The sequence below is a fragment of the Pelmatolapia mariae genome, linkage group LG23 (assembly GCF_036321145.2).
Source record: "Pelmatolapia mariae isolate MD_Pm_ZW linkage group LG23, Pm_UMD_F_2, whole genome shotgun sequence".
NCBI lineage: Eukaryota > Metazoa > Chordata > Actinopteri > Cichliformes > Cichlidae > Pelmatolapia > Pelmatolapia mariae.
The window spans coordinates 50,005,249-50,030,631 of record NC_086246.1 but is presented as its reverse complement, the minus strand read 5'-3'; the positions used below and the strand labels follow the sequence as shown (position 1 = coordinate 50,030,631).

The 25,383-nt window shown below is 43.8% G+C and overlaps 1 protein-coding gene across 6 annotated transcripts; it reads left to right on the top strand.

The window, feature by feature from the left end:
* The first annotated feature begins 554 nt into the window (after nucleotides 1-554).
* zfr2 (zinc finger RNA binding protein 2) lies at nucleotides 555-25,309 on the top strand. Of its 6 annotated transcripts, none has more exons than XM_063467536.1 (19): nucleotides 555-651; nucleotides 6,872-7,103; nucleotides 7,321-7,435; nucleotides 8,658-8,885; nucleotides 9,439-9,776; nucleotides 10,351-10,539; nucleotides 10,757-11,003; nucleotides 12,289-12,479; nucleotides 12,779-12,898; nucleotides 13,467-13,612; nucleotides 14,030-14,156; nucleotides 14,256-14,458; nucleotides 14,611-14,779; nucleotides 17,076-17,250; nucleotides 20,320-20,408; nucleotides 21,831-21,926; nucleotides 22,193-22,304; nucleotides 22,428-22,525; nucleotides 23,917-25,309. In XM_063467536.1, the coding sequence occupies exons 1-19, from the start codon at nucleotides 599-601 to the stop codon at nucleotides 24,088-24,090; spliced, it is 3,102 nt and encodes a 1,033-aa protein (XP_063323606.1). In that variant the 5' UTR covers nucleotides 555-598; the 3' UTR covers nucleotides 24,091-25,309. The 6 variants fall into 6 exon arrangements, with proteins under 6 accessions (XP_063323606.1, XP_063323605.1, XP_063323604.1 ...); XM_063467535.1 differs by having other exon boundaries at nucleotides 7,318-7,435; XM_063467534.1 differs by having other exon boundaries at nucleotides 6,872-7,118; nucleotides 8,661-8,885.
* Nucleotides 25,310-25,383: the final 74 nt, after the last annotated feature.

Here is a 25,383-nt window from a genome sequence, read left to right as displayed (position 1 = left end):
GGATGTCACTAGATTGTTATTTAGCATGTACAGGTTAAATATATTATATTTCTAGCACTATTGCTAAAGTTTGTTCGTGTGTTCTCATGCCACAGCTCACGCATTTTCTGTTATGTCACTATTATTTCAGCAGTTTCAGGTTGGGCTTATCATTACACTGGCATATAGTTTTGAGCCATATCTGAACAATGTTTATGACACAGATATACGGTGTCATTTAGCGCTATAATAATAATAATAATAATAATAATAATAATAATAATAATAATAACGAGAAGAAGAATTATTTTTAATCTCAGCGGTTTTTTATATTTTTAGTGCGCATGCGTGTAGCGATTAAGTTGAGAAGTTATGAAAATCGATATATATTATCAAGGATATCATATATATATATAAATTATACACTGACCGCAGACTTTACATGGCGCACACGGAGTTTCTCGCTGAAAGCTCCCTGTTTGTAACCGTTTCGTGTCTTTCCGATCCAGTTCCGGTATGTGACCGTTAGCAGCAGTCGAGGGGGGGAACTATCTTGAGTTTCGGTGTCACCGCTCCGCTGCTGTTTGTCAGCACACTGTACTGTACCGGAGATGCCAAGATGGCTGCAAGCAACTATTTCGGCTTCACACATGGTGCCGGTCCGCAGTACAGGTAATTCATGTGACGTGGGTTGGTGTCAGCGAGCGTGTTGAGCCGCAGGTGTCAGCTGCCGAGGTGTATCGGCGGAGACACGGTCACCCGTGGGGTTTCGCTGCGTGGCAGCGCAGGGATACACGGCTAGCTTGACCCGCTTGGTTCGGTTAGCTAACATTAGCTGGCCGAGATCGCAGGCCAGCGCTTGCAGCTTGACATTAGGTGAACCGCAGCGCTATACAGCAGCACCAGTTGGTTCGATGCTTCAACACCTTCTGTGCTGTAACATAATTAAACGGGGTCAGTAGAAAGAAGTGTTTTAGCCGGGTAACTAAACCGAGCTGGCTGCAGCTGTGACGGGTTAGATTTTGGCCGGCGTTTAGGATTAAAGAGGGCCAACTCTGATCTGACATCACTGACGGTCTTGTATCCCCAAACCGCATTTTCTGACTTATCTGACATGCAGCCATACAGCGCAAAGAGGCCCTCGGAAAAGCAGCAGCAGCAGCAGCATTTGCACGGTTTGGCTAAGTTTGCCTGCTTAATTTAGCCTTTCAATTTGACAGGTAATCAATTAGTGATGTGACGGAGCCATCATCCTGCGGTTAGTGAACTGTGAAGGTTTTCATGCTTTGTCTGTTGTGCTGCACTAAACCAACAAACCTGACAAACAGGAGTGGACTGCTTTCCAGCGCAGGGTTTCCTCTGCAGCCTCTTTGTGCTTTACTCTCATACATTTGTATTAAAAACCACCCCTGTCATTCTCTGCCACCAGTACTGATAAAATATGCAGTATTTAACCTTATGCTGCACACCATATCTGTGCTGATAAACTGGTTATAGACAGGAGTTACCAGTTCACTATGCACTTCATCATGTCAGGGCAGTGATCCAAACATCTACAGCATTTCTGGAAAGCACACTCACAGGCCGAGAGGTTTAAACATAATAACAGAGTCTCAGAATATTTTGACCTGGATTTAGGGCAGCAGTGTCGTGCCCGACTGAAGACACTGAGTTGGGTTCCCAATCATTTTTGGGGAAATATGTGTGAGCACATGGTGTGATGGTTCTTTAAAGTTTTCTCTAAATTTCTGGCAGAAGTCTGTCACGTTCTGTTGATTCAGACCATGTGACGTGCAGACATTTTTTAAGTTTTGCTAAATAAACTGAGCTTGCTGGCAGTTTTCTTTTGGCTGTGTCGAAACCTGTTTGAAGGGCTGTCAGGAATTCCTCTGTCAAGAAACACACAGTCCTTTTGTTTTGTACTTTTAAATAAAATCGTGCTATAGATTTACATGTGTGCTCTTTTGTGAGCTTACGAGCAGGATTTGGTCCAGCTCGTAAGGTCACAAAAGAGCACACATGTAAATGGACCAAATCCTGCTCTTCACAGATTTTAATCTGGCCCACCCGTTACTTTAGCTGCTTCATAATGTAGGTCGTAGCTGTGTATCGTGCCCCTTGCACCCATGCGAGACTAAATAGACAGGCGTGCTTCCACAGCTTGTGCAATCTAACAAGCTGACTAACAGCTGAATCTTTGTAGAGCCCACAGTGTGACCCTCCACTTGTGCTTGTGCGTGGTTTTTCTGTGTTAATCACCTTGCGGTCGTGTCCTGGTGCTTTATATGCAGTGCCAGCCCCGAAACAAACAAATGAAAGGCTGGGACTTTCTTACTTCCCAAGTCCTGGGAAGTTTTTTACACTTCTTTGTACGTTCCCTCACAGTCATTCCGGTAGTTTCTGCAATCTCCCTCCAGGAGTTTGTTGACATCCCTATGTCCCTATTAGGGATGGGTATCGTTTAGGTTTTATCCGATACCGGTGCCAAACCGGTACTTTTGAAACGGTGCCGGTGCTTAAACGGTGCTTGAACCGGTGCTTAAAGAATGGAGAACACAAAATTGGTCCAAAAACCTCTCATGTTCAGCTGTTTTTTGTAAAAAGATAACAATGTTAGCCTTTTCTGCAGCTATAGGGCATATATGGTATCACTCTTGGCTGGAAGCAGTGCTTAAACAATGGAAAAAACACAAACTTTGTCCAAAAACCTCTCATGTTTAGCTGTTTTCCACTTTTTCTTTGGTCATTTTAGCCTTTTTGGCCAGGGTGAAGGGAGTATCTGCCGTCAAACAAGAAGACAGCCGCATGTAACTACTACGGTGTTTGCTAGTTCACCGTACATGCATTAATTTAATAACGTGGTTAGCCTACTCAACGTAAATTACACACGAACAACATTAAGCTACTCACGCAGAGAAGAACGGCTGCTGCTGCATCATCATCCTCATCATTTCTGCTACACTGGCAGGGCTAGGGGCCAGGACTCTCCTCTTCGGGTTTTTGGGGGATGTTGCTAACTCCGGGTCCGATAACAGGCACCACACCCGCAGTAGATGTGCTCGGTGTGAGGTCTCGCAGCAAGCTATCAAACACGGCGCATTTCTCGGCTTTAAAAAAACGCTATGCGTCACCAGGTGTTTCATCAGATTCGAGATATTACCTCCTTTGACAGTATCACAGTATCACCTTAAAGCACTTGTTGCAGGCTGCTGGGTTTGCATCTTTTGCTGTGAAGTACAGCCAGACTTTTGACCGCTTTGCCTTGGATATTTTTGATCTGTAGCTCTGCTCTAAAAGAACGTACGTGCCTGGCCCCGCCTACTATCCTCGGAAACGTAAAATGATTGGCTAAAATCTAAAGACATCACAGCTCAGGAAAAAAAAGCACCGAAATAAAGCACCGAAATGTGCGCTGCTTTTCGGTCTGGTTACTACCGTTTATGTCAGAACCGGTGCCATCATGGCACCGGACACCGGTACTCATCCCTAGTCCCTATGTTGAGTCCCTATGTTGAGACTGTGATTACTATTCCTTATACTAAGGTGTTAATTAGGGCTGCATGATTTTGCATAAAATGAGAATCACGATTTTTTTGCTTAGAATTGAGATCACGATTCTCTCACGATTTTCTTTTCCAATATAAATATTTATTGCACTTATTAACTGCACATCAACTTCGTAACAGTTGAAACTGAACATAAAAACAATAAATAAACATAAAAACAATAAATGCCTCACATTTTGTGGTTGCCGCAAAATGTTGTACTGCTTGAAATTCCGTCTTCACCGTTGCTCGACACTGCGTGTATAGAGCAGGTAGTGCAACAATAGAAAAATAGTTGCGGGATGGCACTGTGTAGCGTTTGTCTAGGGTGTTGATCATTTTCCTAAATCCCTCGTTTTGCACAGTGTTGATATATCTTTGGTCAGGTGATAAGTAATAGCCTCCGTAATTTCTTTGTGCCTGCTGGAGTTCGACGTGTATAGGGAAGCGCTGTATAAGGTTCCCGTTATTGATGTTTGGGTGGTTGATTTTCTCCTGTCACTTTCTCGTCACCCCTGACGTGTTCTCCGTTGTTTTTCCCTGCCAATTTGAGCATCACGGCACAGCTTCTGTATCACGTGGTATAAGGCTCCGCCCTTGTCATTTGTTGAGCAGGAAGAGTGAGCGCTTGTTTTCATGCAGATTACGTCCCGGATCAAAATGCGGTACAATCGTCGTCGTCTTTTTTTTTTTTTTTTTTTTTTGAAATCGTTGTCATTTGGAAATGAGATTGCACATAAGTATGAATCGAGATCGCGATTTTCTAACGATTAATCGTGCAGCCCTAGTGTTAATTGATATTCTCTCACTGATAAATAAAACAAACTGCAGTGAAAAGTAGCTGGAAATGCACAGGAGAAATCAAAGAATTGGCCATTGTTGGCACAGCATGTAGCTACATTTCCAGGGAAGTGCAAGTCGGGTTTGAGTGGAGCTTTAACTGCAGCGAAAGGAAAGTTTCCACTGACGCGGGAGATAGACTGTTTGCACAGAGAGTGCTGTGTATCTGTTTGCTGTATTGTCAAAGAATATAATTCACATGGCTGGTTTGAAGTTTGAACCCCAAACAAACAAAGATAAGGCGCAACAGACGGAGGCGTGCAGCTGCAGCACTGTAAGTCTTTTGCTAAACTAGTCACATCGTTTGGAGCAGGAAAGGCAGGTTGTACTTTAGTGTACATCCAGTTTCTGTACGGCACAGTTAATCCGCCTCATTAATGTTTTTGTGTTATATGAAACCTTCTCCACAGGCTACATAAGACTTGCAGACAAATCTGCAGAACAACATTAAAAATTCATTACTTTGCTAGGATTTATTTATAACATAAAAATATCAGTGAACTGTATAAATATGTCATTGTTGCTCAGGTCCTCTGTGTGACCATTAGTGACAATGAATGTGACACCTCTGCCTTTAAGGCATCATTTAATTTAAGCCCACTAATTTTCTTGTCCAGACTGACACTGAAAGCTGTCAGCTGTAGTCACTGATGTCATTGCCTATAATTACTGTGTGCCTTCAAAAACATGCAAACATGCTGAGCAGCCATGCATGTATTTTAAAGTGATTGGTAATGATACAGATTCAAGATTCTTTATTTGTCACATTCATAGTTATACGAGTACAACATGCAGTGAAATGTATCCTGACATGCTCCTCGACTGTGCAAAAGGGGAGAGAAGAACATTATATACATTTAGTGAATATATACAGGAGGACATTATGTGCAGTAAGTAAGTGAATTGTGTACATTAAATGAATTAAATAAATAATTAAATAAAATCTGGAAATTTAAATGTGAAAATCTGAAAAATGTACATTGTGCAAGTGGGTGTTAAAGTGTCTAGAAGAGTCAGGCTGGGATGTGTTAGAGGAGTAAATCCTGTCTCAGTCACTTATGGATGCTGTGGGAGGGTGGGGGTGCACCTCCGGATGGTGCAGAACCTTCTGCCTGTTGCCGGGATGGGACGGGTCCTTCAATATCTGAGCTGCTCTAGTTCAGCATCTCCTGGTGTAGGTGTCCTGAAGGGAGGAGAGAGCAGTCCTGCAGCAGCGTTGTGCCGTACGGATCACTCTCTGAAGAGCTTTTTGGTCCTTAACACAGCTGTTCCCAAACCAGGATGCGATGCTCTGTGTGAGGATGCTCTCCACAGCACCTGCATAGAAAGTCCTGAGAATCACTGGGGAGACCCCGAACTTTCTCAGTTGTCGGAGGTGGTACAGGCGCTGCCTAGCCTTTTTGGACTGGACCTGATGAGATAAGAGCTAAGAAACAATATGATGTCATAATACTAGAATCTGACCAATATTGGATTTTTAGTTACTAATATTTGATTTAAAAAGCTAAAATTCCATTTTATTGGCCAGTCTTTTCTTTCTTTCTTTTTCTGAGGTGCACAAAAAATAAACAGATTTTTATTAACAATCACTTGTTTACACTCTCTCTGATGCTTCTCAGTCAGCTTCTTGTTTGTGGCCTCTCCAAATTCAGCAGAACAGCTGCACAGTGCCCTCTGGTGGACCAGCTGTGCAATGTCAGCACTCATAACAAGGTTGAAGGGTGTTTCCCCCGTCTCGTCTTTTCTCATTTTCTAAAACACGTTACAGACATTGCAGCTCGGTCTACAGTGATGCATCACAATATCCGTGTTACTGCAAGAGAAAAAATGAGCTAAAAAGGCCAAATGAATAAATAAATCATGAATTACATATTTATTCACCGCACTGTGGTTTCAGTGAGGGTGTGTATCATTATTCTTTGCTCTTCATCAGGTGGCTTTTGAATCTGTTAGCGCTTGGATTAGTTTGTTCACTTTAATCATAAATGAGAAGTATTCTGTAGTTCTTAACTGTGTTTGATTATCATCTTTCATTTCTGTTGTAATAAACGTTTCAGTTTAAATTCGTCTCAGCGTTGTTGGTGCTGCACAGCGTGCTGACTCCAAAAACAAAAATGCAGTTTAGCATTTAAGTGGTGCCAAACGCAGTGAGGTGCATGTTTATGCATACATGTAAAGGGATGTATGTAAAGTAAACTGAGTAAAATTATCACCACTGTGGTCGTGTCCATGCTTTTTGCATATTATTAATCACTCCTGCTGTTTCTTGGTTGCAGTTTAAATAACTAAGATAAGTGATAGTAGTTTCCTTTTTGCACCTGATGTTGATGTTAGTGACTCACCTCTGTGGTCTGTGCTTCAGCTAACAAGGATATTTTGGACAGAATACTTGGTTTGTCACATTCCTGTGGTAAATACCTGACAGCGTGGGTGTGACAAGATATGTCAAAATGTTTCGAGTCATTTAAATGTCACGTCTTCCTTTCTTTCCCTCTCCTGTCCTGCAGTACCCAGCCTCCCCCGGCTTACTCCCATCCCTCCACAGCGAGTTACAGCGTCCAGCAGGCTCCGGCTGTGGCTCACGCTGTGACCGCCTCATACTCTCCAGCTCCGGTCCAGGCCGCCCGGCCTGTGGTCTCGGCCCCTTACCCGGCCTACCAAAGCCACCAGGCGCCCCCGGACTACACCTACAGACAGCCCGATCCCCCGCAGCCAACCACTACCCCACAGACGTACCAGGTATACTCAGACACGGTCAGTTTCTTTGCGCTTCTCTTATGATTTCTGCTCTTCTGTTTCATTTTGCATGCCAGATTTTTGCAAAGCAGGTTTTGTTTTGAGGAATTTTAGAATTCAGATGATTTAATCTGAGAGTGAATCTGTGCACGATTAAATTGTCTGCATTGCTCAAGTTTTAATATGTGTGGGTTGGATGCTCTCTTGTGAACACCAGCAGGACAACTACAATTACGGGCGTCCTGCTGCAGTGACTACCTATGACAATAAACAGTACTACCAGACGAGTATAGCAACGGCTCAAAGGACGCCTACAGAGAGTTACTACCAGACTGGTGAGTCTTTTTAGTTTCATTCCCAGTGTCCAAACAGTGTGTAAAATGAGTTGATTTCTGCTTTTTATGGGCAATATTATTAGGTTGGTGCGTGTAAACCAGCTGATTTCATTTTAAACCGTCTTTGCCTTCCCTGCAGGGAACCTATGATTATTTTTCTTTGCTATGATTTCTCACTTTTTCAACTCTATTCATCGTCTGGGAGAAGTTTTCATGACACAATCGTTACATTCTCCACGATTAAAAAGGTTCAGCGTGGAAGTTGAAACTTTACCCTCATTTGGTTTCAGTGAATAAAGAAACAAAGATCTGTGAATAAAAGAAAACACTGTGACTGGTACAGGAAGTTGACCAGAGTGGTCATTTTTTTTAATATAGCATGCTTGTGTCCAAGAAACACGAGCCAGCGTGTGATCTAACGTAGCTCTTGATACCCTTGTTACAGTTTTCCTTTTAAATAAGACATCGATATCAGTCACAGTTTCTCAGTTTGGAAGAATAAAGTCCAGCAGCTGAGCGAGTGCGAACCGTTCTGCTTCTTCTTTGGTTAGATTTTCGGTGCGTAACTTGTCCTGCAGCGGCTCGATCGGGAGCAGCGTACTGTGACTCATCAGTGATACTTTATTCTAGAAATGTCACGAGCCTTTAGACTTTTGATGACTGCTGGATACTGCTGTGATGTCCGACATATGGCCTTTTAAAGTCAGTACAGCTGCTATTGATTGTATGAACAGCATCTTCGGATCCCTACAAGCTGTTTTTCCTTCTATAAATGTCCTTCAAAACCAGGTAGCAGCGTTTGATGGCTCCACATACATCCCCTGAGCTCCTACTAGTTGCCGATAACCTCAGCAGCTTTACTGACACTCAAAATGTCTTTGTCTTTATTTTGTTCCTTGTCTCTGGAAATCATTGAAGCAGAAATGTATTGATTGACTCTTTGTGAGCGTGGCACAGAGATGAAACGCCGGATGTGATGCAGAACAATGCCTTATGCCCGATAACGCATAAGTGCCTAAAACGTCTGCACTGTTCTCTGTGTGCACGTCTCTGCCACTCATTTGTTAGTGAAATGAAAATCCTGCCTGCTCTGCCAAAAACTCTCTTGAACACGAACTCTATGACTCATATCCTTCAGCTCTCTCTGTCCTTCCTCTCCACCTGTGCTGCCGCTCCTCTGTTTTCCTTCACCCCTCAATTCTGTCGCATTTTTCTGTATCAGTAGGAGTGAAGAGCGCTTACAGTCCAGCCACCTCCACTGTGTACAACCAGCCGCCTCCCCCCCAGAGGCAGGTGACAGCACTGAAACCCCTCGCCCCCTCCAGCTCTGTGTCTACCAGCTACAACATCTACCCAGTGTCCACGAGCGTCCAGCAGCCTCTAACGCCAGTTTCGTCGTACACGCTCGGCTCCTCGTTCAGCTCCAGCGTCGCAGCCACCTCCTACTCAGGTGAGGTCAAACAGGCGATCGGTTTATAGACTCACTTTAAAGCTGCTAACATCTCAGCCAACTTGTTGTTATTTCTTTTTATGTATTTTTGTTACAGGTAGAACTGAACAATGATAAGCTATCGGCTAAAGCTTGAAAACCTGTTTAATTAGCTGCACATTTAACTGTAACTGCACACAGGCTCGTGCTAATTAGTGCTGAGTTACATACAATCTGATATTACTCATCAAAGCTGAAGCTCAGACATGTTGGATGTGGAAAACAAGAAGCAAGGTAGAAACTAATGTAGCTGACAGGTAAACACGGTAGATGTTACACAGATTATTCAAATGAAAGCAAGCTCAGACTAAATGATTTTACAGTGAATAAATATTTGCCTTTCATTGGTGGATAACGTGTTACATCACTGACATCTCTAAAGCTGAAGCTCAGATGTGAAAGCAGATTGGATGAAACTGAATGCAGCTTATTTCCTGAATGACTGCTGACTGTTCATGTTTGACCCATATCCTGCTTGCTTTAGTGTCCCTCTCTCTGCTCTCTCACCCCTCAGGCATTAGCTACTCTGGTTATGATTCAGTCGGCTACACCTCGGCATCCACCCCCACCTATTATCAGCCGCCCCAGCAGACTCTGTCCCAGCCGCAGCCGCAGCCGTCACAGCAACCTCAGCAGCCGCAGCAGCCGCAGGCCCCCGTTCAGCCACCACCCAAGCAGCTGACCAGCTCGTCCTGGAGTAACTCGGGCAGCAACATGGTGACCGCTCCGACTGGAAACACCTACAAAAAGCCCACGTTTCACCAGAGCAAGCTGCAGAAGCCCAAAGGGCCTCCCAAGCAGCCGCAGCTTCATTACTGTGACATTTGCAAGATCAGCTGTGCAGGCCCTCAGGTAGGCGATCATAAATGAGGAAAACATTTTTAATTTTGTGTTTCTGGAGCTTCCCTGATGTGTTTTCATTATTTTCGGCACGTTATCTGCGGCGACCGCACGGCTCTATTAGAGGAGTCATTTACTGCTGTTGTCGTGTTGCACATGAGACTATTTTGCTGCCTTCTTAAAAAGGACCTTGGACTGAAGCTAGTAACAGATGTCCTCCTGCTACTCTGGAAGTCTGCAGTGAGCTGGAGCGCCAGTAGGGCCAGTAGAGAATATGTTCCTGTCCCAGTATTCAAGCTTACCGAAGCTGCTGAGCACAACAGATGCTTCTGTTGTCCTCGTTGGACAGGCAGTGGATCATATAGCTGTTATGAAGTTGTGTAGTAGTAACACAGCACCAAATAGGAGCACCTTCTTAATTCTAATTTATATAATGCCCAGTATTAAATCACTGAAATACAAGCAGATTAAAAAAAGACGTTAGAATATTAGCGTTTGCTACAAAGGTGTATATAGATGAAAGCGTAGATTTCCACGACTGTTTTAGATGCTTTGTGTTGTTGACTGGCTTTATTTACTGCATTAGACGTACCGGGAGCATCTGGAGGGCCAGAAGCATAAGAAAAAGGAAGCAGCCCTAAAGTCTGGAGGGCAGACAGGGACCAGCAACGGCCCCAGAGGGGTCCAGACGCAGTTACGCTGTGAGTTATGTGACGTCTCCTGCACAGGAGTGGACGCTTATGCTGCTCATATCCGTGGGTCCAAACATCAGAAGGTACGCATACCTGTGGGGCTTTTCTCCCCATTTTTCTGTCTGTCCATATTTGTTGTTATTAAAGGAATAAAATAAGCAGCTGACATGCTTTCAGTAGCGATCGTGACTGTGGCGTACCCATGTGGCGTCCCTCCCAGAGGGATTTGGGATGGGATTAAGTATCAGCAGCCTTAAATGGGTCTATCTCCTTGTGTCTGTCTTTGTCGACCTCTGAAAGGTGGTGAAACTTCACACCAAGCTGGGGAAACCTATACCTTCCACTGAGCCAGTGTTAGTGAATTCTACTCCAGTTGTCACAACCACGACAGCCGGGAAGCCTTCAGTCCCCTCCTCCTCCTCCTCCTCCACTTCTGCATCAACCACTGCAACTCCTGCTGCAGCTCCCAAACTGGTGGCTGCAAACAGCACGGCTAAAACAACAACAGCAGTCAAGAAGCCCCCGCCTTCCAGAATAACTGTCATTTGTAAGTTTGTTCAGCTGTTATATAATGTTGGATCTCTAATATTCAGTGTTCACTAATTCAGATGAACAGTGCACACTTACCTTAAGAATGATAATAATAACAACAATAATAAAAATAATTCAAAGGAAAAACATTTGCTTTAGCAGGTTTGTATGGTTTATGTCTATATTTATGTTTTGGGTGATTTCACAGATGATCTAAGTAGCGCCTCTTCATCGACAGCATATCTGATCCATCTTTATTTACTCTAACACCCTAACCCCAGCACAGGACCAAGGTGCTCTACAATAAGCACGTTAAGAACAACAGAATAAAACAAAACAGTAAAAAATAAAACTAGTGCTGCACGGCGTCAACGCGTTAACGAGCTAACCGCGCTAACGCGTTGACGCCGTGCAGCCCCATGCATGGGGCGATTCGCGCTAACTCGCTAACGGAGATTTGCCGCATTAATGCAGATATGGTGTTAACATCATTTTAACGAGATTAACGCTGACAGCACTAAATAAAACACATAATGCATAAAAATTAAAACAGCGCTATGTTTAAAAATGAGGTAAAACAGCACAGAATCAACTAAAACAACTAAAATAAAACTAGAACTAAAAACCAACATCGCAGCAGGAGTCAGAGGTCAGGAGTGATTTAAAAACAGGCAGAGAAGAAGCCTGTCTCCTCTCTGAAGGCAGATCGTTCCAGTTTTGGAGCTGGAAGCATAAACAAAATAAACTGAAATGCAATTTCACACTAAACAGGTTTGCAGTGCAGCTGCAACTGTAGTGTTTAGTTTCTATAAATCAGTAAAATGAATTGCACTCTACTATGGGGACTATTTGTTTTAAGCAACTTGACTTAGACGGCACACAGCACTGAGCACAAGACAAAGGCACGCTATGCAAACAATACGATGACTAAAACCTGTAAAAATATACAAAGAAATGCTGTTTTGTTTGATAAAAACGATAAGATGAGGAAGATTTAACAGCTCTTAAAAAGTTTGCAGAGAAATGTCACCTGCAAGGACAGAAAAGGAATATTCTGTGTTCTCTTTGTGGTTGCATTAAATTAGTTCACATTGAATGATGTTTAGTGTTTATTAGTCAGTCGTGTGTCTCTCCATAGCCGTTTAATTTAACGCTTACTGGATGTTCTTTCTTAGAAATTCCTGTAGTTGAGAAACTTGGGGATCAAACTGGAAGTAGAAGAGCTGCGTCTTCCAATAATCGAGCCTCGAGTATTCCTTCGGCGACCTCCTGAAAGTGTTAACATTTGCCCTGCTTCACAGCCAATAAGCCAGCCAGCACTCCCATTGCAGCTGCAGCAACAGCAGCGGCGCCGGTGGTGGTGGCAGCCAAGGTCGAGGAGCCTGCGCAGCCATCAGTCCAGAAGATGGAACCGCAGAGCGAGGATGAGGATGGAGACAGAGCTGGAGGCCAGGGAGACATCCAGCCAGTGGGACACGACTATGTAGAAGAGGTAGGCAGGAAAAGGGTTTGATGGCAGTCCAGTGACGGACGGCAGCTGTGAAATGCTGTGAGGTTATATTTATCAGCTTTATCCTGCCGGCAGTTTCCAGTCATTATGGGACACAGCAGCATTTTGTCTAACCAAGTAATTTATCTCTAATATTAGTGAAGGTGATTGTTGTAGCAGTTATCAGGACTGACATGGAGCCTAATTGTGACAACATTACACGTCATTTTCTATCATTATGAGCTGCATTTATAAAGGTTTTATTACTGTTTCAAACTCATGCCAGTTCTCATTGTTTTCAGGTTCGTAATGATGATGGAAAAGTGATTCGATTCCACTGTAAACTGTGCGAGTGCAGCTTCAATGACCCCAACGCGAAAGACATGCACCTGAAGGGAAGAAGGCACAGGCTGCAATACAAGGTAGAAATAAAGAAATGGGCTCAAAGCATTGCTGAGCCAAAGCTGCATATTCTGGAACTTTTGCAGAGTTTGACAATCCTCACTGAAACCATTTGTCTGTTGTGAAGTAATAGCACGCGCTTAAATGACAGTTTAGCGGTGATTCCCAAACAGCTCCGCTGAGATATGCCAGGGAATTTTCTTTATGGAATGTTTTTGAGCACCAAATATGATGTGATGGATTCCGACTGAACAAGACTTAATCTAATCTTGTCAGCCACAAAGTAGCATACCCTGCTTTCTCTTCTATTATAATGGACCGTCGTTTACAAAGTGGACATCGGGTGGTGCTAAAGAGAGAGCGCTGAGGTATGAAATCAAATGAGGGTCATTTTCAAATGGATTCGTATAAAATCTGGTTCTAAGCGGAGTCGTTCCATCTCAGCTGTCCAGAGCCAAACGGAGGTTTAAGTCCGTTATGGAAACTTGAAATGGAAAGAAAAACACTGTCGGGTAATCGTCCTGATGCTGCGAAGAGACAGAGTAGAAGAGAACATGTTCGTCACATGTGTTCTGTCCCCCTCTGTAGAAGAAAGTGAACCCAGAGCTTCCCGTGGAGATCAAACCCAGTAACCGGGCCAGGAAGCTGCAGGAGAGCAAGCTGAAGAAGCAGAAGCAGAAGGCGGTGCTGAAGCGGCAGAGAGATGACGAGCAGCGCTGGCACATGGAGATGAGGTCAGAGTCAGAGGTTGGCCTGGGGGGGGCATGCGTACAGGTAAAACCAAAGAGGACGTGCCAAATTTGAGTAGCTGACTGGAAGATTTGCATGAATGCGTGGAAAAATGTAATTTTTTCATCTTATTTTTACACACTTTTCTCATATTATGTTTCTGACATCACTGACCCCCAGAGAAACGTTACAGTGAAATCAGACTTCACATTTTTCAGATTTCATCGTTTCACCAGATTAAAAAGTTCCCTGTTCACATTCTCAGGTTCACTTCAGCTGAATCTTAGGGAATGCTCTAGATTTTGGTGCAGGACTTTTTATAAGTCTGATGTATTATTAATGGCAGACAGAGCGTGCACCTCTCTCCGCTGGAAAAAATTATTCTTGACGAATGGCATTCGAATGCTTTCCTCCTCCTGCAGGCGATATGAGGAGGACTTGTACTGGAGGCGAGTGGAGGAGGAGCAGATGTACTGGGGGGAGCAGAGACGCAGGATGGCACCTCCACCTCTGATGAGCCGCCCCGGGATGCCAGTGCCCCCTCTGCTGGTGAGCATTGAAACAGCATCTTTGTTATTCACCTGTTACCTGGAAAAACAACAAGAAAAACAAGATCTGATTCCACTTTCTCCTCCCGTCTCTCTTCAGTCTTGTGTGCGTCGTCCTGACTCGCTTGACGACCGCCACATCATGGCCAAGCACTCCACTATTTACCCAGTGGAAGAGGAGCTGCAGGCTGTTCAGAGGATCGTCTCCCACTCGGAGAGAGCCCTGAAACTGGTGTCAGACTCTCTGCTGGAGAAGGAAACACTGACTGATGATGGTGCTGCTGAAAGAGGAGATGAAAAAGGGTAAAAACCTGGCAGATAATTCCCATTTATCCAGCATGTGATTTTTATTTATTTATTTTACGTGCTGCGCATTTCTAATAGTTCCCAAAGCAGAAGAATAGAAACAAATCAAAGCAACCTTTCAAGCCTGTGTCTGTGTGTCTGCCTGACAGGACCGAGAGCCCGGCCCGGCTGCTGAAAGGCGTGATGAGGGTGGGAATCCTGGCCAAAGGCTTGCTGCTTCGCGGAGACAGAAATGTGGAGCTCATCCTGCTGACTGCAAAGAAACCCACCATCTCGTTACTGAAGAGCATCGCCAAGCAGCTGCCAAAGGAGCTGGCGGTAAGCAAATCTCACAAAAGACATACTTTAGGCAACGGTTTCATCTTTCTGTGATGTGTGGGACTTTGAGCCTGAGTTATTTTGACAGTTACTGTATGTGGGATTAAAAAGCAGAACAGAAATATTTCGATATGCAATCGAGTTATCAGGCGCTGTAGATATTTTAAAGAAGAAATTATTGTTTGTCATCACTGACTTATGACTTTAGTCATAAGGCCTGGACCCTGAGGTTTCACGGTTGTGCAAGAAAAAGACAAAAAACCGGAAGTTTTCACTTGTAATACTGTTTGTTATACAAGAGGAAACGAGGTTTTAGCAACTCGAATACCAACCCAGAAAAATCCCACTGCAGTTCATCAGGTACACCAGAGCAGGTGACTGTATGTCAGTGAGCATGTGTCCCCCAGAGCCAGAAAAAAGAGCAGTTTGTCATCCACACGTACAGTCGTGATAAGAGGAAAGTACACCCGGTCCACGGTTATACTTGTCAGGACGTAATAAAAATACTCGTGTCCTTAGAGGGATGAGCAACAAAGCCTGACGTAGTGCATTGCGTGTTTGTCTGTTTAACAAAAAAGAAATTAAAATGCAGAAGCAGAGTGTGGAAACATATAGGACACCCTATGATTCAATCATTTCTGTATGACTGTCTCTCACGTCATTGTAGAGGCATTTTGGTTCACTCGTCTTTCCAGCATCGCTTCAGTTCAATGAGGTTTGCAGGTTTGTGCACAGCTCTCTTAAGGCTAACATCTGTGCACCTTCTCTTTTCGGTCATTCTGCTCTTTGGGTCACTGTCCTGTTGCACGACTCCAATATTTGGGCAAGCTTTGGCTGTCAGGCAGACAGCGCCAATCCAACACAGCCGACCGAGGTGCGGTCCAATTAAAAGACTGTAATAAAATACAAAAAGACATCTTAATCAAAAAGGAAAAGTAACAGTACAGTAAAATGTACAGTAAACAATATTAACACCCCGCACTCTCAGTTTGGGGACAACAAGGAGGGACAGGACAGCTGATCTGAGAAACCTTTGTGGACGTATATCTGCCTTCTTGGTTGCCTGTGGCTGCAAAACAAGCCCAAATCATCAGCTGTGTTTAACAGCTGGTTTGAGGGGCTTTTGCTGATACGCCAATGTGTTTGGTTTTCATCAAACACGGTGCTGTGCATTGTGGTCAAACGCCTCTGAGATAATTCGTTCCAAGTCATGTGGTTTCCTCAGATGCAGCGTTGCAAATCTAAATCTTACTGCTGTGTCGATTTTAGAGATAAGAGTCTCCTGGCAACCTGTGCTCGTTCAGTCTTTTTATAATTATACTGCCACAAACTTTAACATTTCACAAGCTGACTCAAGCCTGTGGAGTCTTGACGTATGAATTTATTCGAGCTCCTGGGAGGACTGTGATGACACACGTATGAATGCTTCTCGGTTAATCATACTTGGCTAATTATTGTGAAAGCAGTGAGGGTGGAGTAAGATTTCCACGCACGGCTTCTGCATTTTGGATAAATGTTTTATTAAATAAATAGTGACACTGAGTAATATGTGATGTAATTCTGAGATTGTGTTTAAATTATTTTAAGACCTAATGACCAGATTAAGTCCTGATAAGTGAAGCTGTATAAGCTAAAGAAAGTGTGCTTTTATTTTTACCGTGACTGTACGAAATTAAAAATGTCTTTGCAGCGAGAATTTAAAAGCTGAATGTTACATTAAACAGTAAAGCTATGAATGAATTCAATTCGTTGTTGTTTCAGAGACACAACGTTGTGGGGATACTGTGTGGTTTGTGGCTTTGGGTGAGATCCTTTCATGTTCACGGCCGAGCCGCCGGAGGCCGAGCGGGAAGACCAATGTGCATTTTTAAATTGTTGCTGCTTTCAGAGTAACGTTCGCAAGACAGAGGAAACGAGGTTGCGATGTGTTGTAATTATTCACCATTTCTTCCTCCTGCTGTAGCTGCCACGAGTGTTTGACTGAAGGTGCTTTTCACTGATCTTTAGACTTACTGCCTGGTTATGACACCTGAATCCTACAGAGTGAGATGGGACTTTTCTTCCTGCCCCTTTCTTTTAATAAGTATTATGGCTACAAAGTTACTGTCGATGAACAGCTTTTGAGCTTTTTAAATAAATGAACTAAATTGTCTTGAAGGGGACAAAAAAGAAAGAAAGAAGTCGAGTTAAAAATATTTCAGTACGTCCCTGTATTACTGCCAAACAAGGCTATTCATTGCCCCTACGCCACTTCTCCTCTGTAGTGAGTAATCCCAAGTGTCCTTTTAACCGGCAGACTTTTTCTGAAGATCAGTATGAGGTGCAGGCTCACCCCGAGGAGGCGAACATCGTGATATTTTCAAGCAAGGAGCCCAAAATGCAGGTGACCATATCTCTCACCTCGCCGCTGATGAGGGAGGACCCTGCTGCTGAGAAGGACAAGCAGGCAGGAGGAAAAGCGGCTGAGAAAGGTTAGAGAAGCCAAAGCTTTCAGTACCAGACGACCAAATGTTGGCTATGTGTGTAATACACTTATATATAGAGACCCCGCCCCCTCCCTTTCCACCCAATAGCAGCCTGAATTTTTAGGCTTAAAAATTACACAAGAATTCATGTGGGACTTTTAACTAAGCCCACAGTCGAGATTTCTCCTTTTTTCTGTCTTTTTTCAGCCCCTGAAATAAGAATTAAATCACGCATTCATTTGTCCCACGCCTTTCATTTCCCCATTTTTTTATTTTTTATTTTTGCAGCTGCAATAGTCCCCAACTTCTTTATTTCTTTTCCACAACATGGGAACCAAAAGCCGGGCTCTCCGACCTTTCTGTGCCACTGAGCTGTGTGTTTATCCTGTGAACACATGCTCAGATTAAACCTTCAGGGAGCTGTCCAGATAATGCCCAAGGATGAAAACGGTTCAAATAAACTTTTACAAAAAGCTTCATGTATACACACCGATGCTGCTTCTCTCGGCGTCTTTGCGACGATACCACTGAGGGGATTTTGAGGTCCAGCGACTTCCCATTCCCTCGCCTCTCATCCTTGCATCACCGTGTGGCATTATCGATGATTCGGTGCTGGAGTGTCCTTTTGCCGCCTCACAATGATCGAGGAATTTTAAGCTGACATTAGCGAAGCGTTGCATTTATTTCCCCCCACAAAACAACAAAGTTGTCTAAGATCATTGTGTTGCAAACACTCCTCCACCCGCTCCAGTAAATGTCAGCATTGCAATGTGTTTTTTCACATTTGGAAAACATGTTACGGATGTTTTCTGTGGCCGCTGTCTTTTGTTTTTTTTCCAAAAGTTTTGTTTGGGTTTGTTGATCAGTGCATCCGATTCTGTATCAGCAGACCTGGGCAAGCCGAAGGCTCGTCTGAAGCCACACTGGAGTACACATACCACTGAGAAGTTCACCCACTTTTATGAAGCTTCTCAGAGGAGGATCACCCTCCTGTTCACTGACACTAAGCTCCCACTCTGAGAGCTGTGATAAATGTGGGTCTCTCTTTCGAGGTGGTATGCGAGTGTAGACTTCAAAATAAAAGTTGCTTTGTTTATGTTCTGCATTTGCCCTGTGAGAAAGCTAATCTCCTTTGTTGTTGCTACAGTTCTAGTGAACATGGAAGTGTGGAAAGCCCCAATATTACTTCATTACAGTCATCAGTAACCACATCTGGAGTGTTCTGGAGAAGTCCACCATGTGTCATTTTTAGGTGGCCAGTCTTAAAAATGTCCTCAAAATTTCTCCACCTTTTTTTTCCTTTTTCTTTCTTCATGATCTAAATCCACCACAGACACAGGCTCCGTCACTCCACGACTAATTAAGTTCATCTTCTTGTTTGCTTATTGACGTTGATATTGTCCTAAAATATGAAGTGAAGTGACAGTCCTTACTGTTGTCCCTATGGCTGCCTGATTAATTAGCTATAAAGACAATTAGGACAGATTAAAGGAAACCAAGCAGTGCAGAACCAAAGTTGAGACATTTGTTACCGAATGATAAACTTTTCAAACTAAAGTTGGAGTTAAAAAGTTCAAAAAGATATAATCAGACACTTTTTTTTAGTAACTTTTTGTTAGTCATCCAACGTCAAAGGCAAACAGGGGAAATCCAGCAGTCACAGCTCCGAGTCCATCATGGAAAACCTATAAAAGTCTGGTGATCACTGGTGGGAGTGTGCTGCACTTTGACTGGATTTTGCTGTTTTTCACTTTGTGCCAGTTTCTCTCACTTCCTCAGTTTGGAAGATTATTAATACTTATTAATATTACTGAATAATAAGACCGCTGTCTGATCAGGACCCGAAGAAAGACAGATTTGTGTTTAAATATTTTCTTTTTCTTGTAATTGTAGTGAGACAGAATTACACTCACTGGCCACTTCATTAGGTACACCTTTTCAGCTGCTCAACAGTACAAATATCTAATTAGCCAATCATATTTAGAAACTCAAGAACAGGGACGACAGATGACTTAAGTGACTTTTGAACAGGGAATGGTTTTACTGGTTTGGGTATTTCACAAAGTGTTGATCTGCTGGGATTCAGCAGTTCTCTGGGTGAAAATGCCTCTGATGTCAAAGGTCAGAGAAATGGCCAGACTGCCTCGAGCTAACAGGAAGCCAACAGTAAATTTGAAAAACAAAAGAAAAACAAAACACGGTGTGCAGAAGAGCACCTCTGAGTGCACATTACGCCCCCACCCCATTAGGCTGGCGGCTAATGGGGTGGGGGATATTTTGTGGGCGCGCTTTGAGTTGCTCAGTACCAGCTAAGCATCGTTTCTACTCTGAGGTTTGCTGCTGATCGTGTTCACCCACAGTGTGCTCGTCCTCTGATTGCTGCTTTCAGCAGAACATGACAGCGAGTGCATGGTACTCAAATAACCTCCATAACCATCAGATTGCAGTAGAAGTAGGGCACCTTGAGGATGTGGTGCAAAGGGAGGCACCTGATAAATCTGCAGCAACTGTAGCAATGTTTCCAGCACATTATTCAATCTATGCTATGAAGAGTTGAGGCTGTTCAGAGAGCAAAAGGGGTCCAGCGCAGTACTGCTGAGGTATACCTAATAAAGTGGCATGGGTGTATGTGCAGGGAGAGGAAAACCAGCTTTGGTGGACTTCGTAGCATACAGTTTTTTTTAATTCACCATGCCTCAAAGTCCACCAGAGTTTCACCAAAGACAGCAGCGCTCAGAGGTACACAAGTCAGCATTAAACTGAACGGGAATTAGTCATCATGTAAAAAACATCCTTTGGAGTTCCTCCTGGTTTACACGTGCCTGTGTTCTTATTCGATGCCTCCCTTCTCATTCATCTTTCCCCCTCATTCATTTTCTCATCCATCAACTTCAAACCAGAGAATTTAAGGACTGATGGAAATGTTTCTCCTTGTGAGGTACTCTCACTCTTACATCTCTGATCAGTGACTGTACGTCAAGAGATACAACACCTACACTTAGGTAGTGCAGTCAGTATGTGGGCTTTGCGCTGGTTTGGCTGTAAGTCATGAAGTCAGTACATTATCTCCTACAGATGTGGCTGAGAAGGATCCTCCTGATCTCCTGAACAAGAAGAAATGTCTGGAATACCTAGCTGCTCTGCGCCATGCCAAATGGTTTCAGGTATGTGTGTATACGTTCAGTTTCCCTTTAACTGTTCTGATAAGCTGTACAGTTACATGAAAGACAGTTAAAGCAGCTTTTAGTGTTTATGGCTGTGGTGAGTGTTTGAAATTAAGGCAGTTAGACTTATTTTTTGATTCGCGAAGAGATTTTCACGTCTCATCCGAGCGGCTCCCGAGCGGTCCCCACTGAGAGTCGTTGATCCACAGTTAATCATGTGAGTCGTCACATGATGAGCCGGGGCGTGAAACAAAATCTGGGTCATTTCCGGCTGCGGCGGTCAAGGTGTGCGAGACGTTGCCCCACGTTGTTTGTAAGCTGCTGAGGTCACATGAGCGGAGCTGTGAGCCGGGATTGAATTGTCTGTTTTTGTTTTCAAGCACTCGAGGCTGCCACGGCCCACCCAGGCTTTTCCCATGACATGTCGTTATCTCTGAGCTATGTTCATAAAAGTGCTGGTGAAACAGATCGTGAGATTTTGTTTCACCAGTGGTTTCTGGTAAGAGGAAGATGCTGCCAGCCCACTGGCTGCTCTCACTGTGGTTTGTGCTGCTGTTTCGTTACTTCTCAGGTGCTTCACATCGCTCTGTGTTGTTCCTCTGCAGTGATAAGTGTTCTAGTTTCTGTTTCATCACAGGAGTAATTCTGTTTAACCAGATAACCTTACCATGATGAGACATTTTCTTGGTTTGACAGACTGTATCTTTGGGCAAAAGTCCCATCCTTCCCTTATCACAGCAGCTGTAGCTGTTTAAAGAAAAGAAAAAGAAATGCAGGGTGCAGCGTTTGAGCACGCTCGGTGTCTGCGACAGATAAACAGGTACACTTGGTCCAGTATAAGAAGGGAAGATGATTCTTTACAAACAGCTGCAGGAGGCTGTTGTTGTGATTCAGAGCTATAACGATATAACTGAACTGTAATGGAAACATTCAGACCGTGCAATGCTCAGAAATTGCAGAAAACCCATAAGCCACACCTGAGACTCTGCAGGCCTCACTCAGCATGTGAGATGTTAACGTTCATGACCGTACAGTTAGAAAAAGTCTAGTACGGCTTCTTTCGAGAACATTTCTTCTCTGCAGAAAGAACACGAGCGGCACGGCTTAGCTTTGCAGCGCTGCAGACCGGCGAACATCGAGATACGTTGCACCAAAATTCCCACGCAACAGACTGACAAAGTCATACAGAAAGCCACCACTTCTATTTATTGAAGCTAAAGCTCTACAATCTACCGAGTCATTGCTTTTAGTTTTTTATCGTTAAATAAGTGATGACTGTGCAATATGTCGCGTTGTTGTTCATCTCAGGTTGCATTTAAATAATTTAGAAGCTGATATTTTTATTATATCCTCAGACATCAAACCTTGTACTTCCTTTTGAACACGACTGCATAGGCTTTTTTGTCTGCTTTGTTTCTGAAGGCTCGTGCCAACGGTCTGCAGTCCTGTGTGATCATCATTCGGGTGTTGAGAGATTTATGTCAGCGGGTTCCCACCTGGGGCAAGATCCCCTGCTGGGTAAGTGGCTTCATTTATCCTGTTTTTGCTTATTGATGAGGTTTTCTCTTTTTCATTTGTCTTGTCGTTTGTCTGCTTGGTCGATCTTCGAAGGAACATTATGAAAAGCATGCTGAGCATTCATAACTCGGTCAGACTCGATTGGACTGTGTGGGAGGCGATAGTTTCAAATGGCCTAAGCTGGTGTTTAATGGACAGGCAGATGACGTACGACAGTATACACGTGACATGTGTCTTCTTCCATTTGACTGTGTTTCTTCTTCCAGGCGATGGAGCTGCTGGTGGAGAAGGTCATCAGCAGTGCCACAGGCCCACTCAGCCCAGGGGAGGCAATGCGCAGAGTCCTGGAGTGCATCTCCACCGGCATCCTGCTGCCAGGTCTCACACACACGCACACACGCTAAGGAAAGCAGTCGATGAATGCCACGTGCAGAGCTTTTATCATGTCGAGTTTAGTTGCATTTGTTTCCCTTTAACTGTCTTTCTCCTCCCTTCACTCAGATGGACCAGGTCTGATGGACCCCTGTGAGAAGGAGCCAACAGATGCTTTGGAAAGCGTGGCACTTCAAGCGAGAGAGGACATCACTGCCAGTGCACAGGTACCCACACACGGCTGTACACCTGAGACCATCATAGTCACTAACAAGTAGGGATGGGAATTTAGCGAACCCGATTCCAATATTGATTCAATCTCTTCTCGTTGTCTTATCGCTTCGCTTTGAGAGTCACCATCGCTAAGCAAGTCAAAGGAGTTTGCAAAGAAAAGCGTCTGGACTTCTTTAAGTTGCTTGAAGACGTTTCACCTCTCATCCGAGAAGCTTCTTCTCAGGAATTCACATGACAGGGTGGGGCCAGGTTTCACAATGAGCTCACCTGAAACCCTGACTGATTAGGTCCAACACCCGCTTTCACACCTTGGCTCATGTGATTAGAGGATCACCAGGGGGTCCTTTGTCCCTCTTTGGGGGGACACTCCCACAGGGTTTAAATCTGGGACTCTCGACCATTTGACCTTAGAACTGAAGAAGCTTCTCGGATGAGAGGTGAAACGTCTTCAAGCTACTTAAAGAAGTCCAGACGCTTTTCTTTGCAAACTCCTTTGACTACGATGACCTGGATGACTGAGAACCTTCACAGACACATCGCTAAGCAACATATCAAAAAGACATTACATTCATCATTCATGCAGATTAACACAAATCCCTGTCCTAATGAGGACACACATGTGACCTTTCTTAGCATTTAGGTGGGGAAACACAAAGCAAAAATAAGAACCAGCACAAAGACACTTTATGGCGATTCTACTTTAGAAACACCAACAGGTAGAAGCTGAGCTGCAGCCGGGGGTCGGCGTTCACTCAGCTTTTAGTCTGGGTTCTTGGCTAGCTTAGCGTTAGCATGCCGTCTGTGCAGATGCTTGCAAAGAGCCAAAGTTGTGTGTGTTAGCAGTATAACGCAGTTGTTTCTGTCCTGGGTTCAGTTTGCCATTGTGCTCTCGTCCCTTTGTGCAGTAAAAATAAAAGTAACGTCCATATTTTTCTCCTCTGATACGTCTGAAATCGGCTGATTGTAGCACAAGCGCAACTGGAACCGGTGAGCAGGATTCACAGGCAGGCTAAAAATTCCAAGGAATTAGAGTACGGATTCCCATTCCTACTCAGACTTCTCAGGTTCAACCCCACTGCCATAAAGAACATTCAGGAAGTTGTTCACACCATCCTCTGTAAAACTGTAATAACTTCTTGTTCTGTGACAGGTGAACACACCTGTGTTTCTCTATTATACCTTCATGCTTTCTTATTGTGCATATTATATATTAATGCAATTTGCCAGACTCTCACACAGTATCAGTCTCACTTTTTAAACTTAATTTTTACTCTATTTTCTGTTTTATCACTGTTAAATATGTATAAGCATCTCTCATAGTATAAGGCTCTTAGACAAAGTTAAAGGGCTTACTATCTATCGATTGTATCCTCTCTGTTCCCAGCATGCTCTGCGGCTGCTTGCTTTCCGTCAGATCCACAAGGTCCTGGGCATGGAGTCCCTGCCAGCATCCAAGGCCAGCGCACGAAACCGCAAGCGTCGACGGGATGTCAGCGAGACGGGCGAAGGCGAGGGGGAGGGCAAAAAAGACAAGAAGGAAGAGGTGGCGAGTGCTTGACCTCTGCCTCTGGAGCAGAGGCATTTACTAGTTTAGAGACTGGTAGAATGTCACAACATTAAACGTTCTTTCTTATCTCGAAAAACAATCTTAACACGCAGCTATACACGTACAAATATAACTTTGACTCTACATGTTACACATCTACCCTTAAACTGTGGGGATGAAGCTTCAGAAGGAGGGAAGGGACTGATGATTGGTTGCAATTCCTTCTGATTTCAGTGTGCGGAGTGAATAAAGGGAGCAAACTACTCTCTTTACACACAGTATACGAACCACCACTAATTTGTGTGCAGTTGTGTTGTTTGCTAGGATGTTAAAGCCTCCAGTGCAGTTTAAACATCAGCACCTTAAATTTTATTTGCAGCTTTTCTCCGTGAAGAAAAAGCTGGACGCTGCTGCTCTTCGGGCGAGTTCAGTTTTATCATCCCGACTCTTGAATTAACACTGGTGCAGAATATTTGCTGCTGAAACTGGTTTCTCAGATTGTGAAAGGTGGGCAGGAAGCTTTGAAACTGTGAGGGAGGTCAGATAAGAGTGAGCGAGCACAGTCCATGAAGTGATCTTTACTTTGCTTAAAGGTAACACACTTACAAAAAAAATCCCCGCTCTTTCCAAATAAGTCTAAAATAACGCGCCCACCAAAGGTGACTCTCTCTGGTGATAGTTAATCTGCCTCTGAAGGGAGAAATCTTCCTTGGTGCAGTTCAGTAGCATGCTGAGGGACTGAAGCACTTGAGAAACGATGTATGCAGCCATAATTGTATAATTTAAATAATATTACCTAGTAATCTTTTTTCTTCCAGAGTATGGTTAGAAGAAGAGAGAAAATAAGACTGAATACTTACTGAAATGACTAAATGTTATAGTCCTTTTGACTTTCTTCCTTGTGCCTGCCTCATGTTATGTATTACTGATTAAGAGGAACAATTATGGGTTTTGTCTGGTTTGAATCCTGATGAGCGTATTTCACAGAGACAAAGGAGCCGACGTTTTACGCACCTCTGGCTCAGAGTTGATGTGCATTTTTAGTTTTATCTTCATTTACCAACAGCATCACCATATACTACTTGCTTATTTTATTTCCGAGGGATGCTGCGGTCTGTTTTTTGTATTGTTGAAACGGGAAGCGTGAACCTCTCTGTCCTATTATTTGAATGTCTTTGTAGTGTTGCCTAAAGTTGAGGAGGAGATATTAAAAATAAAGAGGAAAAAAACACTCTTCGGCCATTGTTGGGCTTTTTCTGTCTTGTGATGTAATAAAAAGCGTCACTGTGTCTCAAACTGCGCTTT